Below are 18851 nucleotides of genomic sequence, written 5' to 3' on the forward strand. Positions count from 1 at the left end.
CAGTGAGCCGGACTGGTTTCTCTGCCAGGCCGATTCTGGGCCGCGGACCTTGTGTTTGACACACCTTCACTAAAATATGGAGCCCCACTGATTTGCTGATTTAGTTTACCTACCCACAAAGGACTGGGAAAAAGTGCACACTTATTTAATCCCACTTCTACTCTATAAGTCACCAAATAGTCTCCATCAAGCTTGTTTGATATAGACCATGTGTGTCAAATATAAGGCCCAGGGGCCGCAATCAGCCCAGGAAAGACTGCAATCTGGTCCACTTGACAGCTTAGGAAAATGTAAAAAATATTACGGGATAAATTTTGGACTTTACAGTGTTTCCTATGGATAAAGACCTCCCCCACGAGCATTATTACTACACCGTAGTAATAAAGTAAACAATCAAATGACAGAAAAGTTCCTGTTTCTACTATATATTACAAACATTTGTTTTTTAACAGTGTTTCCACAGTAAAATAAAACAAAAAAGTATTTTCTGTGACTCAACAAAAACTGTTTTTAAAATAATTACAGGACAGACTGAGCAATGAGCTACCAGAACTTGTTTTGTCATTTTACACATTTATTTCTTACTGAAAGTCATCAGATATCTTTGTTTTATTACAACAACATTTCTTTATCATGTGAAGGAACTGAGATGTACTGTAGAAATGGCACTTCTTGCTCTTATACTAAGACATCTCAATGCAGGATTCAATGTATAGTTAAACTTTGTGAGCTTCACTTAAGATCAAAGTGGGCTGTATGTAGCCCATCAGTTTGACATCCCTGATATAAAGAGTAACGTTTTGTGATAAATGAAATGCACTCAACCCATTTGTTTTGGTGGATAAACACTTTAAAAGTCTACCTGTCATTTTCTTTTAAATAACCCATTTTTTCACTCTGTCTTGCAGAGTACGGGGTTTGATAGTCGTTAAAGTGAAACTCCTGAAATTTAAGCTTGCTGTTGGGCTCCAAAGGCCACGGTGACAATTAGTTTAACTTTGTATCGCAAAATATTTAGTAAAGTTTCCAAACACCGCCTCATGAGAACTATATAACTCACAGACAAGGAGTCTAAGCAGTAACAATTTATGTACAAGCTAATACACAATCTTATAATAATGTAATCACATTACTACACTGTTGAGCGCTGTTTGTTCAGCGTACTGCCACATTATTCTCTAATGGCATTACAAAAAAAGACTGCTAAAAATAAAATACTGCTTCAGATTTTAAAGGCCGTTCGTCCTTCTGGAGAACCCACCTTTTCAAAAATGACATAACAATAGTAAATATACGCTTAAAGAAGAAAAACTGACACACTGAACTCAGTTTCAACTTTGCCTTCTAAACACAAACACTTAAATACTTTCTGAGCTGCGCTAAACAGTGTTACGTTCACTCTGAATGATTGTCCCACAATAACAAACTACTGAGGGGTCAAAGACCAGATGATCTCAAAGTTCATGGTTTTTCTTTTCTCATCTGTTCAGAGCTAAAATCGTAGAGCACTATTTATAGCAGAACAAAAGTTTCCAAACATGCAGCTTCTTATCTTAGCTGAGCACGGCCATTTATTTGGATATTTGCTTCAAAGACTGAAGCCAGGAACTAAATGGTTCACTATAATAGGCTGTCACTGCAGCAGTGCAGATAACTCATCCTGCGTCAGAGGGAGCGCTGCCCTGAATATTAAACTGCTCCAGTCTTCATCATCACCTCCCTTTAATCCTTCGGAAAATGGAGCACAAACACACATACACATCTGCATAGGTCAAAGGCAGCCAAGTTCACAAACCCTAAAGCTCGAGATGTAGGAGATACTTCAGGTTAAGTTTTCTTGTCTTTACAGGTGTTTGTGGTGGGATGCAGGTGTGCATTCGGAGGGAGATGTAATGTATGCAACAGGACACTTCACTCAATTTTCCAAAAAAGGTATGAAGGAATGAAAATGGTTTTCAGGATTGTTGAGGCGACAGCAATACCTGATCATTTCAGCTTCAATTTGATTTATATCACTTTAAAAAGGTGCCACTACTGTACTGTTCTGTCACACACCGGCTGTTACAGCCGTGGATGATTTTTGAATAATGTAGGTCAGTGTATTTACAAGTAATCCCGGCCAGTTGAAAGCTCAGACGTGAAACGGTTCTTAATGCTCAGGCATGTTTTACTGCTCTTGGCTCTGTGTGGTGCTAAAGAAAGAGGAGATTGATGATGATGAACACAGCAGCCGCAACCCACCTGCTGTTCAAATCTTCTGTTTGCAAGTGGGCAACCAATCAGAAGACAGCTAAAACAACTTGTTTCAGACTGCGGCCACACTAAGGCCACGTTTTAAATGAAATCTCTTTGCGTGTGTCTGTATGCGATTTAGTCCGCAAGGAGTTGAGCAACAAAACTTGGCACAAAGTTTAGACTCCTGGATGCGCTTATCTATATCAGATATTATAAGGCTGTCACGTTGCCAAGCAACCACTTACCAAATGACCTTTTTTTTTAAGGTTTTACACACTTACAACACCTTAAAAGCATCGCATAGTTTGAATTTTCATCACATTTATACCCACACAGTTGAGTTATTTATCATACCACGACCCCTATTCCATTACTACTTACTCAGATTGACTGGGCACGGTTTTAAGGGTGTTCCATTAGGTCAGGGGTGTCGAACTCCAGGCCTCGAGGGCCGGTGTCCTGCAGGTTTTAGATAACACCCTGGGCCATCACAGCTGATTTACAACTCTAGGCCTTGGAGGCCTAGAGTTCGACACCTGTGCATTAGGTCATAGCACCTGGTACCAGGTGCTATGTGGTACCAGTACCTGCTTGGCCGGGTGACGTCGTCAGACTGCATGCCACCAATTGGCTGGTCAGTAGAGTCACTCGATGAGTCATGAGATCATCTCATTCACGAAAATCAAACCTGCCATTTCTGGAAACGGTTACAAAAAAGCAAAAAACAAAAAAACCCAAAACGCAGTGTTCTCCGTCTCAGCAGACCGAGCAGCAGGTATTCTTGCTTCTACGTCAAGCTTTGTTGTAGAGTTTGTTACGTCGCAGGACGCTCGAACGCGTTGCGGTCCAAGTAGGTAGTAATGGAAAAGAGGCCTAATGTGATTAAATATTTGAGTTTGCCAACAGCACCAAACGCTCCAGTTAATACTGTAAGCATGGCCATCTATTGGTATAAGAAAATGAAGGATTATTTTGAACTGTGTATCAGATATTAACTCTAATTCACTTAAAATTTTCCAGCTCTTACATTTTATAGTTGGTACAAGCATAACCAGTCCCCTTGACTGAAATTTCATGGAAACAATTTTTTTTTTCTAATTTTAGCTTGGAGTGTATAAAAACACACAGCCTGCATATCTATGAAACTGTCCCAGACAAGAGTTATGTAATATAGTGCAACTCCTGCAATTTATATCTTCCTAATGACAAGGCTGACATTTTGGACCCCCGTCTCTGGGGGTTAAGCAAAATCTGCACACTATACCAAGATCCTTCAAAACAAGTCCATTCTTCCTCTCAGACTGTAACCGTTGAGCCCCTGTCAACTCACAAAGGGTCCACAGAGCCATAAAATAAAGGCCCAGGGGTCCCATATATCAACGAGGCTGGACCACAGAGCAAAATCGGCTATTTTAAACATGTGTGAATGCCTCTCGCTCACCAGGGAGAAAGGGACAGTCACACAGCTGGCAAGACAGGTTACAAATCATTATGCGAGACATCCAGCCCGTGTGAAACCAGCCCAGCAGGCGCCGCAGGCAGAAAAGTCTCCAAGCGGTCAAATCAATTCATAAATAATAAAACGTCTGAGTTGTACATTAACTGCAATGTGATTTTTATGCAAATACTGATTTCAGGTCTGTTACAGTGCAGCCAGAGAACCAACAGACACTTTCACGACAGAGCAGGATGACGCAAGATTGCCACATCAACAGACACCTGCAGACCCAACCCGTCCTGCAGGTTTAATCCACAAGAAAACTGTTACCGCACAGCACATTGATGGGAATAACAGCAGATAACCATCACCCTCAGAGCTTGAAACCATCAGATAAAGTCTGCTATTAAGTAACAGCGGTTGGAGTGGTTTGGAAGGAAAGGGGTTTTCTCTGAGTGGCCTCAGCAGCTTTTGTGTTTTTGTGGCCACACAAGCACCATTCAGACAGATGACCCGCTGCAAACACTCCCCCTCCCCACCTCAACTCTTCTCCTGAGGAAACCAGGACACCAACCGATTATTCCTGTGGACATTTAAATAATTGTGGTAGCTGAGAGAAGAAGACAACTGCTTTCCCTTGTTGCCATGGAGGGGATTAAATGAGCAGTATAAAAGGCTGGCCGGGCTTTCAATACAAGTGTAGAGACGGGATTAGTGGCGTTAGAGAGGCCGCCGTATGACCTTCTGACTGCTTAGTTCATTAGGTACAACACAGGCCTGGAACTTGTGTTCGTTATCCAACTGTTTAATAGCAGCTCCTCCACCCGGATTTACGATGAGCTTAATTAAAGCCCAGCCATCTCCAAACGCCCGTGTCCTGAATAAAGGCAGATTCACAGAGAGCATAAACCCCACACAATGAGGTGTTATGTTTCATAAAAAACTTAAAACACAAAAAAGGCTCCATTCACAGCTGTCATGCCGCGTTTAAATTACACCGCAACCTCATGTGAACTTCTCCTCCGGGTTTGTTTCGTTTGAATCTGAGTTCACCACGGAAAACCCTGACACTCGAGTCACCACAAACATCATCAGTGAAAATGTGGGATCTCTGTGACCTACAGGCTGCTGGTCACGTCTGAGGGAGGAAAACTGAGCGGAAAGACGCTCAGCCGAAAGAGCCCCATTCGCTCCAGCTCAGTAAAGGCTTGACTAATGGGCGTCAGGATAAGAACACAAGTTTTTTTTAATTCTCCTGCTGATGCTGCTGCTCCTCTCTGGACAGCATTTTCTCACAGGCCACACAGCAAGAGGCAGACAAGCACCCTTAAAACCAATGAGCTGGGGTCTCATGGGACCATAATTTGGTGAAAAATGTGTCTGAAATTAAATATTCCCAAACGAAATCTCCCAATACAGTCTTTGAAACCTTCCCAGCTAAATTTGTGGCTTTCCTCCCTCGCACTCAGTTCATCTTCCTGCTCCGTCTTCGTATAAATAAACTCATAAAGCCCCTGATCAAAGCAGCCAGTGCCACCGCTTCAAAGTAAATCACTGTGCTGAAGGATAAATATTATTTCCTGCATGTTCTACTGTGCTCCCACCAGTGTAACGTCACTCATGGTGAGAGCGATTTATGGGAAAACAGGGACTGTGTCTGTCGGCAAGATGATTCCAGACTCTAATGGATTTGGTTTAAGGAACAGCACGCAGGTCAGCTAAACATCGCATTCATACCCTGACTCGCTTCAAAAGCAAACAGCTCTTTTCTTGTCAGGTTAAACGATCTTTAAAAACAGCAATCAAGGGTTTTTTCTTCCCCTTCTTCTTTTCCATCTTAAAGTGCACATTCTTCTGAAATCAGCCAGTGAGGGTAATGACAGAAAAGCAAAGCCACACAGAGTTGCAGCTGAGAGATGCAAACTTGAAGGCTTTAAGTCATTACAAATTTTAAAAAACTAAGGAATGAATCTGTTGCATGTATGACTGTTGCGTATGTGTCTGTGATTCAGACAAACTCATGCCTAAACAAGGGCAGCTGACTCATACTTCCTCGTAGGCATGTCTGCAGGTGTTACTTTCCCCTCTTCCATAATTAATTACAACCTTCCTGATAAGAACTAATAAATGTTTCTAGACTTCCTGGTGAATGATACATTCCTCCTGTCAGTACTGACTGATGCTCCTGTGACGTAATGCCTCATGAATAACTTTATTAATCATGAACTACTTTGAATATTCTGCATCAGACATTTTTAGATATTAACTTTTTTAAACAGCTACTTTAAACAGCTACTGACAGCTGTTTGCTTTGATTATACACAAAACTACTCATTTATTAAAGATTCAAATACCCTTTAATATCCTGCCACCAGTAGCAAACCCTCATAATTTTTGTACTGCCGTTGTGTTTGGGATATACTGGAGATGAATTACTCCCACTGTAGTGGTAAGCACTGGGAGTAGATGGCCCTGTATGCGTGCAGACCACCTGTCTGGACACTCTTACCTGTGAGGTATCAAAAGGTGAGACAAATACTGAATATATCAACAGCACTGGGCTCAATCACCGGTGATCAGACAGACATTTACCTGGATTAAAAGCACACATTTCATTTAAAGACATTTTCCCCCAGAACAAATGAATCACTTAGCCCCCTAACACACTTATATCCCACAGTGCTCAGCATTAGTATTCCCATTCATCTACTCACCAAAGCTCGGAGAGAGGGCTCATCCAACGCTGAATAGCTTTCCATGGACATTTCTGAGTGTCCTGTCGAGCTCAGGTGAGACGAGGTCTGGATAGGGATAGGTGTCCCGATCAACAACAACAACGTCTGTACCCACCTGCACGGCACGTAGGCTGTTGTTATCGTCTTTTTAAAAATTATCCGCACTGTCTATAACTTTCTACTCAGCACAGCAGAAACTTTTTTTTACTTCTGACAACAGAAATAAACCCTCGTCCTGCTACAAGAGCATACCTCGGTCGTCTTCGTCCGTTTCTCGAGTCACAATGAAAGCACACACAGTCCGAAGTTCTCACGAGGAGACGTTGGGAGCTTTTTGAACCGAGGATTCCCTCGGAAAGGTGTAACCCCGCCCCTCGCTGGATCTGGCCTCTCCCGGCGCTCATTCAAAGCGCGCCGCTGTGTGGGGAGACGTAAAATAGCCTCCAGGTATATATGGCACTCAAATCTTTAAGACTCTCATTAAAATCCTACCTTTTTATAATATTAATGAAACCTCCCTAAAATAATACTAATAATTATACATGCCTGTTACCAATAATTATAATAATAATTACATCTATTTATAGTCTGTAATTACCTGTTTATACAGTAAATAAGGGAATAGTTTATATGATAGTACTTATCTAATAAATGTAGATTTTTAAGTTTTATTGTTGATAACAGGGCAGTAGAGCAGACCGGAAAGGTGGGACAGAGACCAGGGAGGGAATGACACACAGGAAATAGCCCAGAGTTGAACTAGAGCCAGGCCCCTGCAGTAACCTTTCAGCAGATGGACATCCACTCACCCCACTAAGCTAAACTGACGCCCAAAGTGTGCCTTCACTACTGCCTTCATTCAAGATTTTGTGCAAATGTTCCAGAGAGATTTTGGTTTATGTTGACACTGATAGCATCACACAACTCCACCACATCCCAAAGGTGCTCTGTTGGATTGAGATCTGGTGATTGTGGAGGTCATTTGAGTACAGTGAAGTCATTATGTTCAAGAAATCAGTTTGAGACTATTTGGCCGTTGTGACATCAGAGTAAGGTTACACTGTGGTTATGGACATAGTCAGCAATGACAGTCGGACTGTTTGACACTATGGAGCCCAAAGTGTGCCAAATAAATGTATCCTACACTATTGCACCATCAGCAGCCTGAACCACTGATAGGCATTCATGCTTTCATGTTGTTCACACCAAATTCTGATCCTACCATCTGAATGAAATCAAGACTCAGACCAGGCAGCATTTCTCCAATCATCTATTCATGAGGTTTTGCAAATTGTTTCCTGTTCTTAGCTGACAGAAGTGATAACCAGTGTGGTCTTCTGCTGCTGTAGCCTATCTGCATCATGGTCCCTCATGTTGTCCATTTAGAGATGCTTTTCTGCATACTTTGGTTGTAACGATTGGTTATTTGAGTTACTTTTTTGAAGCAGTCTGGCCTTTTTCCTCTGGCCATTGACATCAACAAAACATTTTCACTCACAGAACTGCCACTCACAGGATATTTTCTGTTTTGGGACGGTTCTCTGTAAACCCCAGAGATGGTAGTGTGGGAAAATCCCAGATCAGCAGTTTGTGAAAAACTCAGAGCAGCCCATCTGGCACCAACAACCAAGCTACGTTCACAGTCACATAGATTACCTTTCTTCCTCATTGTGATGCTCAGTTTGAATTTCAGCAGGTCATCTCAAGCATGCCTACGTGCCTAAATACACTCAGTTTAACACAGAAAGCAAAGCAATTTACTCAAACTTAAAGTAAAATAATTAATAAATAAATAATCAGAGATTCTGGATTTCTGATTTTCATGCACTTTAACCCAAAAATCATCCAAATTAAAACAAAATAAGTCTTGACATACAGGTATTTAACTTTACATTTAATGAATATATAATATATTAAAATTTAACATTTTAAATATTATTAAAATAAAAACATTTATACTGTATTCTTACTGTTAGAGACACTAGTATTTCACTTCCCTAGCCACGCTGTTGGCGGTAGAAAAGAAATGAGCAGTGGATTAAGTGAAGAACATGAGCAGATATTTTAGTCTTTCTGCCACTTTGTTACAACCAGGTTTATTCATGTGATGTATATGGAAAAGAAAATACAAACACCAGTCACAAAACTATCAAAGTGCGCCTTAAAACTTTTAATAACTACACAAGACAAAGAGCATCAAGACAGCTGTTCTTAAACAGCACGTCAGCCTAAAATCCAACAAAAACAACACACAAGGTGATTTCGCTCATGAGCTGCTGTCTACTTGGGCATTTTGATCACAAAGGCAAAATGTGCAGATCTCATTATATGAGCAGGCCCTATGTTACACACAAAATACATCCTATCTATCCTAACTACTTAGAGGAGAAACATACAAAACTTTTAACACTACTTCATAAAATATTAGAAAACATCTTATAACACCACAAATATAATTCTATAAGCTTTCTATATGAATTCTATATGATCCGAGATATGATGGTATTTAAATACAAATGAAAACATTACTGAGTAGTTACAAACAAATTATTAAAGACAAAAGTTTAACAGTATAAAAAGACAAGTGTTCAATCGAACCGAAAAATCTTCTCTTGGTCAAAGATGTAGAAATTAAAATTGTTCCTCAAGCCCTTTAAACTAAATGTAAAATCTATCAAAGTGCTTTAGGTTATAGAAAGACGAAGAAACGGCAAATAGTGGTTACAAAAAAAATTTAAAAAAATTAAACGTAATAATAATAGGCTCGAGTAACAAACGAAATATAAAGTCTAACAAATGCACACTGTTGGGGTCGGGTGACTGCCCTTGACACACACACAGTTTTCTTCATAAACCAAGATGTGATTTTTAAGGTCTTAAAAAAAAAGCAAAAAAAAACAACAACCTTATATTCAGTATAAATTAAGTCCATCTTAGCATTTATAGTGAAGGCTTCATGTTAGCCATAAAACATCTGATATAAAGTAGAATATGTATGAATAAACCAAACAGACTTAAGTGCCCCTATTATACTTTGTAGGCTTTCCCTATTCGTTAGTGTGTTATGCATATAATCTGTATGTGAATGATGGACATAACCTCCAGGTATGCCTGAGGCCTGCATCCTTTTAAGCGGTCAGTCTCCTCTGGTTGTAGGCTATGTGAAAAATGGTCCTCGGCTCCTTGGCTCTCGGGATACCTACCCTGAGGAGTATTTATGGGCTCAGTAGCTAGCTTCAGCTCATACTGGATAAAACATGAAGTTCATTTTATAAATTATGCTCCTTGTCGGAGTCATCTGTCAGCATCTTGTCAATCAGAAATTGATAACTAATGAGTGTGCAGTTTTAAAGATCAGCTCGAGGCTTCCTAACAGGACTTCTCTAATGAACAGGTGACGCTACCCTGGCTACACTATTTAGCTTTTCTGTGCAGGTTTGCAAAGTTATAAAGTCCATAAGGAGTTACAACCCCCAGAAAACACTGCTCCTGAACTCATTCTAGATCGCTATGCACCACACTCCTATAATGCCACAAGACTGGCACTCCCTCAAACAAAGAACGAGCAGCTGCCTCACAGTCTGCCATGATTTTCACAGTAGAGTCATTTCTGCTCATTCCAAAATATCTTAGTTTAGAGCAAAGCATGCCCAATGTTCTGCTGACTGAAAGACGGTATGCAGGAGTCTTCATGCACCCCTGATATCTGAGGAGGCAGAGTTCAGCACTCCTATAATCTTGATGTTAGAACAGCCACATCATGATGGTTCAGATAAGTAAGAGATAATGGTTGTGCTGTGATTTCATTTATATTTACATGTAAACTAATCACAGAAAGTTAGAAGTAATCAAAATTCTCTCTATTCTGGACTATCTTAAGTATATAATCAGAGCTGTCCTTGCTTTCATGCCAGCTGACCAATCAGAGCAGGGTTTTGTGCAACGGGGGTTCTTAAAATGAGAGGAGCTTAAATGGGAGCTTTTGAAGATTTCACAAGTATACAGTTTGAGAAAATTGTAGTTTTGAACATTAAGGCATGTAAGCTTACTGTAGCAGTCTCCCAAAATAAAAATTACAAAGCTACAAAGAAGCATAATAGGGGCACTCTATTTTTTTATACTAAGAGTAAAATTCCTCAAGATATAAACTTTAAAATCCAAACACTCTCACAGGCACTTAGCAGATAGCTATATGTTTCATTAAGTTTCAAAAAGTGCAAAAAGTTACACGAAAAGCAGAAGAGTAGAAGATTTGGTTATTCCATTTCTGCACCAGTCTCAGCTCTCACTCTTCGTCCTGCTCTTCATTTTGCTTCTTGGGTAACTGCAGTTGAAAAAAAAAAAGTGAAAATGCTTTTAAAATCATGCTGTGTGGCCCTCACGTTAATTATACAGTTATTCTGCGATCAAATGTCTTCAAACTTTTCTTCTTCTTTTTTTAACTCGTTCTGTGTGCAGAGAATTAATGATCTCACTTATTTCATAGTAATAATTACATCCTTGTATTTATATTTGCATCATCCTATGATCACCATGAAGAGCGCACATGGTCTGCATCAGTGTGCAGTTACATTTCTATCAAACCTTCTTTTTAGCATAGTGCTGGCCTTACTTTACTGGGTAAGGTCCACCTTTTGTGCACATTGGACAGAACTGCAAACAGCTGTGATGCAGCGTGAGATCCATCTATCAAAGCTAGCAGTATGATTTGGAGCAGTTTGTGCGGTAATGGCTCTTTTGTGATGGCCTAGCTGCACCATAGACATATAAATAGGTTTTTGTCACCCATGACCCCGTTGCTGGGTTCACTGGTTGCTATGACTTGGACCACTTTCAGTAAATGTTACCAAGAGCTCCCATGACCTGCTGTTTTGGACCTGCTCTATCCTCAATGTTTTCCTTGTGAAAGTTTCACAGAGGGGCGTTGAACAAAGTTCTTTCTTTGTGCTAGCTGGTTTAACAAAACCTAAACCCCAGTCAGAGATAACAGGTATCACGAGTGGTTATCAACTTTCTCTGTTAAGCTGTGTGCCCACATAAAAAGGGGCGCTTCACCCCTCATGTGACTTTTGTTCCTGTCCAAAATAATCCCTACGAGTGTCGTCTACTGTCATCAGAGATGCTATCAGATAGTGCTGATAAAATGGTGATTAAAAATCTATAAAGAACCTAAAAACCATAGCAGTGAAATGCAACACTGTCACAAATAAGATAAGAGATGAAATAATCTGGTGATTTAGTGTACAGACCAGTAAAATAAACATTATGTTAATTGGCAGAGGTGGAAAGTAACAAAGTACAAATACTGTACTTAAGTACAATTTTCAGGTATCTGTACTTGAATAGTTTTTGTTTTCTCACTACTCTTTGCTTTTCCTTCCTACAGTTGTTTGTTGAGGTACTTCAGCATCTAGCTAGCCATACTGAAGACGAGTAAGCATTAAGGGAATGTGAGGTCATTACAAATGCAGCGTTTTTAAATCAGCTCAACAAACATCAGCTAAAGGTCCAGCTGCTGTATTTCACTCCCAGATGGAGAAAGATAAGAAAGGGGACAGGAGAGAAAGAAGAGAGGTTAATCTAAAGGTAAGAATTGCTTAGTGGGATTTGATAAACTGTAAATTTAAAGCTTACATGTAAGTCCTCATGTTTTTAAATCAGATATTGGGTCTGTACATGTGACATTATGTTTTTTTCATATTGTCAAACTTGCTGCAAAGCAAACTGAGGTAGACTAACTGCTATTTAAAGGCTGCATGAAAATCCTCTGCAGGTTAGTGGAGGATAAACAGGTTAGAGTCCTGTGCTGTGATTGGTTTAAAGTAAAGAACAGTGTGCACAGACTGGTGCACAGAGGCTGTGGTTTTATGGTCAGAGCTATACTATAAACCACCGAATGTATGTCAGTAGAGATTGTGCACAGTGTATGCACTGTTTGGAAGGTAAAGACACTGTCAAGGTACGTCACTCGTTATGCATGAATGTGCTGTGTTTTTATTGTTAATCAAATTACGATTATTAGCAGAAACATCTTATTTGGTTTAACTTCAATTTTTTCTACTTTTACTTTTTTATGCCACCTGCAAAACAAAAAGTTTCGGCTTTCGCTTTGTTTTTTTTTTTTACATTTTATTTTATTATTAACAGGTTACTTTGAATAGGTTAACTTTATCCTACTGCTCTGTCATTAATTTAAAGTTTAAGTTTTGGCAAAAACAATTGAGGAACAAACAAACAAACAAAAAAACAAGCAGGAAAATTAGCTGGTGTTGCCTGGGTTAACTTTTTGCTTTTTCACCATGTACATGCTCTGATCCTACAAACATGCAAACAAATATCAATGTAGGTGAATGGGATTTTAAAAGTTGTGTACCTTTGATACTTGATTCCTTCTGTTACCTCTTCCTTCTTTGTTTTCTGGATAATGAAGTCTGGTGGAAAAATACATTTAAATGAGAATATTAATAACATATCAGGTCCATTCATCTATTTTCTTTACTACTTGTTAAGAGTCACAGGGAAAATATCACTAAAAGTGCAGCAAAAAGTATATATTTAATAATTTTTTAAAAACTAACAACAGTCATGTAAAGCTAAAAAAATATTTGCACATATAATTATTTTACCCCTTTAGAGATGCATTCTTGTCTGTGTCACAGAAAGAAAAGTGAGTCCCTTCTTCTTCTCCGCCCTGCTGAGGTCTGTTCTTAAGCGAAACATCAAAGTTTGATGCCTTCCTTTGATTCGGTTGGCCGATGCAGCTTTTCTGCCATCCCCTTTGGTTTTGCCCTGATGGTGTTTCCCTGTCAAATGCAAAGTCCTCATCCAAGAAGTCTGCTATATACAAGAGAATTTAAAAAAAAAAGAAAGAAAAAAAAGAAAAGGTGTAAATGAAAACAAATGCAGATGTAGATACAACAGAAGAAAAACTGGACATACAGTATCTAGTAACCCAAATAAAATGCAAACAACACAAACCTTTAACAAGTTATACAAACGTGTTTGCTGATACTGCATGAAAGGTATTCTAGCTTTATGTATGTAGTTTCTTTAAACTGAATTGAACAGTTCTTTAATTCTGATTTTATCTAACCACAAGTACAAACGAAAACTCAATTAAACACACATAAACATAAAATATCTAAATCAATTTTATTCTCATGCTGTGATCACATTTAACTCCCTGATGAAGGCTCGTTTGCTGAACAAAGTTGTTTTAGATTTATGTGCTGTTACAGCTCACCTGGCTGAGCTCGTGACCCAAATACTGAAGGCTAATGCAGTGGCCTAGATTTATGTCCACCCAGGCCATTTGCCGTCTGTCACCCACCCCCACCCCCCACACTTACACACACTTTCCCCTGCTTTTGTTAAAGGTTAAAATGCCAAAACGTGACTAAACCATGAGAACAAAGACATTTTAAATGTCATTTAAACACAAGTGCGTCAAATCGCTTAATCACTGTTGAAACACAGACTTACAAAATTATTTCTGCTCATATAAAAAAACAATGTCTCCATATATTACTACATCACTGCAAATGGCATATTTAGATTTCTCAGAATTAGTCAGTTATTTATTCCCATATTTCAGGTTTCTGAATAAATGTCAGATTTTACCTTGGTGCCTTATTCTCCTCTGAAACTCTGGGGACGGCAGCCCAAAGGCTTCTCTACCAGGGCTTAGTGGCTTTTTGATCGATGCTTTTGTTACGTTATTCAGAGGGTGAGCACTCTGGGGCCGCATATCACATTTGTCCTGTATTAAAGAACAACAAAACAAACAAACAAAATAAATAAAACTTTTTTAAAAAAACCCAATACATACACATGTAGTTGAACACATTTTAAAAGGTAACACAGAGTTCCTAACAGTCATCATGAAGTGGGAGTTTTGTATTGGCTGGGTAATTAGACGAGTGAAATACCTGATGGTGAAAGACTACAGCCTCTTCAAGAGCAACTCCACAAAATTCACATGGTATGACCACATCGCCCTCTAGTGGACTGGCTGGAGGACTGTAGGACGCTGGGGAGACTGACCGCGGGAAGGTGGGGATATTAGAAGCGAGTGTGTCAGGAAGGCTGTGCATCAGCCCTGAAGTACTGGAGCTGGTCCTGTCATCTTTAGGTGGAGATGAGGGCTGTTTGCTGAAAGACGCAAAGGCCGAAGCAGGACTGCATCCAGTCTGAAACAGAGAAAAGTGGACACTGTTGAAACCTACGTAAGTTAAGTTGTCATGTTATGGATGTATATAGATGGAAATAAGGCATGTGCTCCAACATGCATAGAGTTTAAGTGGACTGTGAACAATCGAAGATAAACCAAAGGTATGCAAATGTTTGCACGCTGTGTGATATCAGTCTGGATCTAAGCATTTTACACTGAGCAGCACACACAATTACTTGTCATTTAACAATACAGAGTGCCAACTGAGAGGGAAGCAGTGTGTGCAGAAGGCTTAGAAAGAGAACCAGAAATACACAGAGGTTATGAACTAAAGCTGAGGCTGGACTCAGACCAAAAGAGGGAAAATATCTGAAAATGTCAGCTGAAGTTACTTGGCAGGCTGAAGCAGGTCTTTTAGACTGAGTAAATGAATGTTTCTCTAAGAGGAAATATCTCATGATTTCCTGTCAGATATGCATAAAGGTTAGTTTCAAGGTGTAGCCTCTGGGTGGACGCCATCAGAAATATCTAAGTTCATTAGTCAAAAAAAGAGAAAGAAAGAAAGAAAAAAAGAAATTAACGAGTTAGTGATTAAACATTTTACATTTATAACAAAAATGGCAATATCTTATTTAAAATAACTTGACTGACAGGGTAAAATCATCAAAGGCACCGTCTCTTTAAATAAAATTCACAACGCCTGTATTCTAACTAACTGTTCAAACTAAAAAACAAAACAAAAGAAATCCAATGCATTTCACCACACAAGCCATCATCAGAAAATAAAACAGGACTTTATAAGGAATACATGATCGTTTGTAATGACGTTCCACTAATGGTAAGCTTCCACCTAGGATGAAAGTGGCATTTTCCACCAGAGAAGCTCCACCAATAGGAGGAATCTTGAAAACCTGGACAGGTGCACCTATGTGTTATGGTGTTTTGGGCTTCTGCGTGAAGACTTCTGCACTGAAATACAATGGAGTTTTTGCTAATAGTTTATAATGGTAATACTTTATAATAGCCCACGACTTAGAGCATAATTCCCCAGAAGTTAAATGGCATTTCAATGTATTTTATTTAAAAAAAAAAAAAAAAAAAAAAAAAAAAAAAAAAGCGATTATATTTACCTACAAATGCTTAAAAGGTTGGGCACATTAGAATAACGGGGCAGCAAGTCAGCTTTTAACAGGAGGGTGGCTGTGCATCCATAATGCACGTCAACATAATGAATATTAAATATAGATGTAAAAAAATACAATAAAAATAAAATAAAGACGTAAAAAGGCAACATTAATCCACTCCATAATACAGCCCGTGTACCACAAAGTACGAAATCGTTTTACTCATGCAATATGTAAAATTATTTACATGCTACTTTAATTTAATTACAGTATAATTATTTCTTTGTTTCCTGTAAAAGCCTGACTTGTAAGCCCCTTATTCACATGTACCTACCTTTAGGTATTAGTGGGTAAATATAATTAGATTGTAATTTCAAATTAAAATGCATTGAAATTTCATTTAATTACAGGGGAGTTAGTTGCAAGCAGTATTTTAAAGTTATACCGAGTTTTTTAGGTTAAACATCACCACTCTGTGAGAATAAAAGCAGTTTAATGTTACTTGGAAATACAGTTCCTAGGAGTTCTTTGATGATTTATGCTTTGTGTTTTCCTTCCAAAGACAACTTGACATAGATTTGCTATGAATACTGATATGTTTTGTTCTCAAAGAACCAACTTTAAATATTTTTTGTTTCACTGATTATACAGCCAATAAACACCAAAATGCAAGCAAATGAATATAAGCTTTTACTTTGATAAGTCTGGGGAGGATGAACTGCTCCTTTTTATTTTCATTTGCTGAAACTGGCCCCCTCTAAACTTACACCATGCCTTATTATAGGCGGAAGTAAAACAACGTTTAGAAATGTTGGACGTGAAGAAAATCAGCAAAAGATCCTTATTATTATTCAAAGCAACGATTGTCTAAGTGTATAATTGTGACACACGGCAGTCTTTTCAGGCACCATGTGACTGTAGTGCTTTTGTCCATCGTGTATTCTGTGACCCCACTCAGGTTTTAGCTCAGCCGATTTAAAGGAACTTTCCGACATCTAAAACTCTGAGTGGTAACATCGAGTTAGCACTGAGACTCAAAGAAACACCAATCAAAGGCAATCTCAAACCTGATGTAAAATGAGGTCGTCTTCTGGAAACAGCTCCTCGCAAAATTCACAAGGCAGCATTGCATCTGGGGAAACAATTTGAAATTATCAATAAATGGATATCCGAATAACCTGATGTTTCCAGCAAACATTAACTCACCTTTTTGATCGTGGTCCTGCACTGCACTTGTACTCGATTCAACAGTGAAGTCTGGATAGTTGTTGTTGGACAGAGAAGTGTTGGATTTTCCAATCTTGTGATCCCAGATACCACTCCACACGTTGCCCTCGACACCTCTGGCCCCTGTGTCTCCTTCAGTCTGCAGGCTGAGAGCCAACATGTAGTCCAGACCAGATGAATCATCATCCAGAGTGTGCTCAGTATGTGCCCATGTGCTGCCGCTTCTGCTGTGCAGAAAATCACTCTGCCCCAGCACTGGAAGTACAAGATATTTAAAAATAATAATAATAATTAGTTCAGGAAAATAACTTAACAGCATGGCAAATTCATTCTAATCTCTATGCAAAATGTAGAGTAAAAGAAAATATAAATGTCTGTTTAATTATTTTTGGTAAAATGTAAAAAGTTAAAAAACAAACATGACAGTAGGAGACCTAAAGTGTGAGCAATATTTCACAAGTTTTTGAAGAAAACTGCCAATAACACTGAGGTTATGCTGATATAGACAAACACACAGTGCTGTGTATGTTCTGTCTGTGTATGTGTGTCCTCCCGCGCAATCAGGAGTTGAGGAACCAAATTTTGCACACAGGTACATCTTAGGCCCCTGAAGCTTCCGATCTAAAACACACGTTATGATGATATCATCATGATACCTAGCAATTATCTAGCAATGGGGTAAAATAACAAATTTTTCAGTTTAAGCACCTACAACACCTTATAAAAGTATTTTAATTTTTCAGCTAGTTACATTTCTGGAGCATTCATTTGTGTGCTGCTGTTTCAAAATGTATCAATCAAAACACTCACAGCTGCTGAAAGGATTCTGTGGTGAAATATTTCTCCAGTCTCCTAAGGGCCGAAATCCCCTTGAAGTATTATAAACTGAAGGTCGGGGAAAGACCTGCTGCTCTGCTGCACTGACGTTATTATTTTTCGGGCCTCTCTCTTGGCTTCTCAGGGGGTTTCTAATAGAGTGAGCTTCCAGCCATGCCCCTGACTGAGGGTCCCCTGGACTTCGACCCATCCTACTGTTGTTTCTTTCTTGGGGCGGTGTGAGGCTTCCACATAAGGCCGGATGTGTAGCTTGTTCTCGCAGCATTACATTGCACTTGCAGTAGGGACACGGCTCAGTGCGCGTTCCACAATAATCCTCGTGGTCTTTGGACTGACTGAAGACAAGCTCCAGTTCGCAGTACTGGCATGGAACCAGCCGCTGAGAGCATTCAGAGCTCTGCAACAGACAATCATCATGAAGACGCAGGATTTAATGAAGATTAACGAAGCTAAGAGTTATAAAAATAAGGAATGGAAAGGCTTTCCAATAATACCTGGTGGGCATCCAAATTATTCTTCTCAATCTTCAAACCACACTTGCAGGTAATCTAAAATGAAAAGCACAGGATTTATTACATTATCACTGTTGTGACACTTTAGAATCCAATAAGGTTTAAATAAAGAAAAAAACAACAACCCCCCACCCCAAAAAAAACACACTAACAGAGCTTGCACTTGAAAAGAATTTAACTTTTACATTTTTTAACTTTAACTTTTTACACTTTACACATTAATAAAACTTGTAGAGAGCAGGATGAAACTTTTTTTCCAGGTTCAGAAAAAGTTTGAGAACCACTGCAACAAAAAAAAAAAAAAAAAAAAATCATCTGTGATGTATCACAATATTTCAGCAACTGAGAAACACAAAATGTACATAAAAATATTTTAAAAAGCAGTGACTATGTATCACCGTGTGTTTTATCATTATTATTCCCTTCTGACAAGATGTCCTGCGCACAATTACATCTCTGTCAGCCATCTTCCTTCTGAGTTTCTATTTCTTCATTTCAAGTTAGCCAACTTTCATTTCCTTAAGCCCTTTCCTTTTGTTAAGTAACACCAAATGAGTCATAAAGTAAGAGAAT

General features: G+C 39.0%; 2 protein-coding genes across 8 annotated transcripts in view; both read right to left on the bottom strand.

The window, feature by feature from the left end:
• The window catches only part of smtnb (smoothelin b), a gene marked incomplete at its 5' end in the record, with an annotated part of 48115 nt that extends 41303 nt beyond the window's left edge, over positions 1-6812 (bottom strand). For 2 of the 3 annotated variants that reach the window (XM_080894854.1, XM_080894853.1), the window contains one exon: positions 6388-6740. In XM_080894854.1, coding sequence (XP_080750980.1) covers positions 6388-6438 — 51 coding nt within the window. Of the gene's footprint in view, positions 1-6387 lie in introns of all 3 variants that reach the window. The other variant, XM_080894852.1, reaches the window with a different exon arrangement.
• Positions 6813-8455: 1643 nt separating this feature from the next.
• Positions 8456-18851, bottom strand: part of trafd1 (TRAF-type zinc finger domain containing 1) — a 13309-nt gene continuing 2913 nt past the window's right edge. For 4 of the 5 annotated variants that reach the window (XM_080893033.1, XM_080893031.1, XM_080893030.1 and 1 more), the window contains exons 4-12: positions 18261-18314; positions 17740-18163; positions 16909-17184; positions 16770-16834; positions 14337-14597; positions 14029-14167; positions 13035-13245; positions 12782-12839; positions 8457-10732 (exon numbers count right to left, since the gene is read on the bottom strand). In XM_080893033.1, coding sequence (XP_080749159.1) covers positions 10694-10732; positions 12782-12839; positions 13035-13245; positions 14029-14167; positions 14337-14597; positions 16770-16834; positions 16909-17184; positions 17740-18163; positions 18261-18314 — 1527 coding nt within the window. In that variant the 3' untranslated portion in view covers positions 8457-10693. Of the gene's footprint in view, positions 10733-12781; positions 12840-13034; positions 13246-14028; positions 14168-14336; positions 14598-16769; positions 16835-16908; positions 17185-17739; positions 18164-18260; positions 18315-18851 lie in introns of all 5 variants that reach the window. The other variant, XM_080893034.1, reaches the window with a different exon arrangement.

Source organism: Rhamphochromis sp. 'chilingali' (assembly GCF_963969265.1).
Source record: "Rhamphochromis sp. 'chilingali' genome assembly, chromosome: 10".
In the NCBI taxonomy this organism is placed as follows: domain Eukaryota; kingdom Metazoa; phylum Chordata; class Actinopteri; order Cichliformes; family Cichlidae; genus Rhamphochromis; species Rhamphochromis sp. 'chilingali'.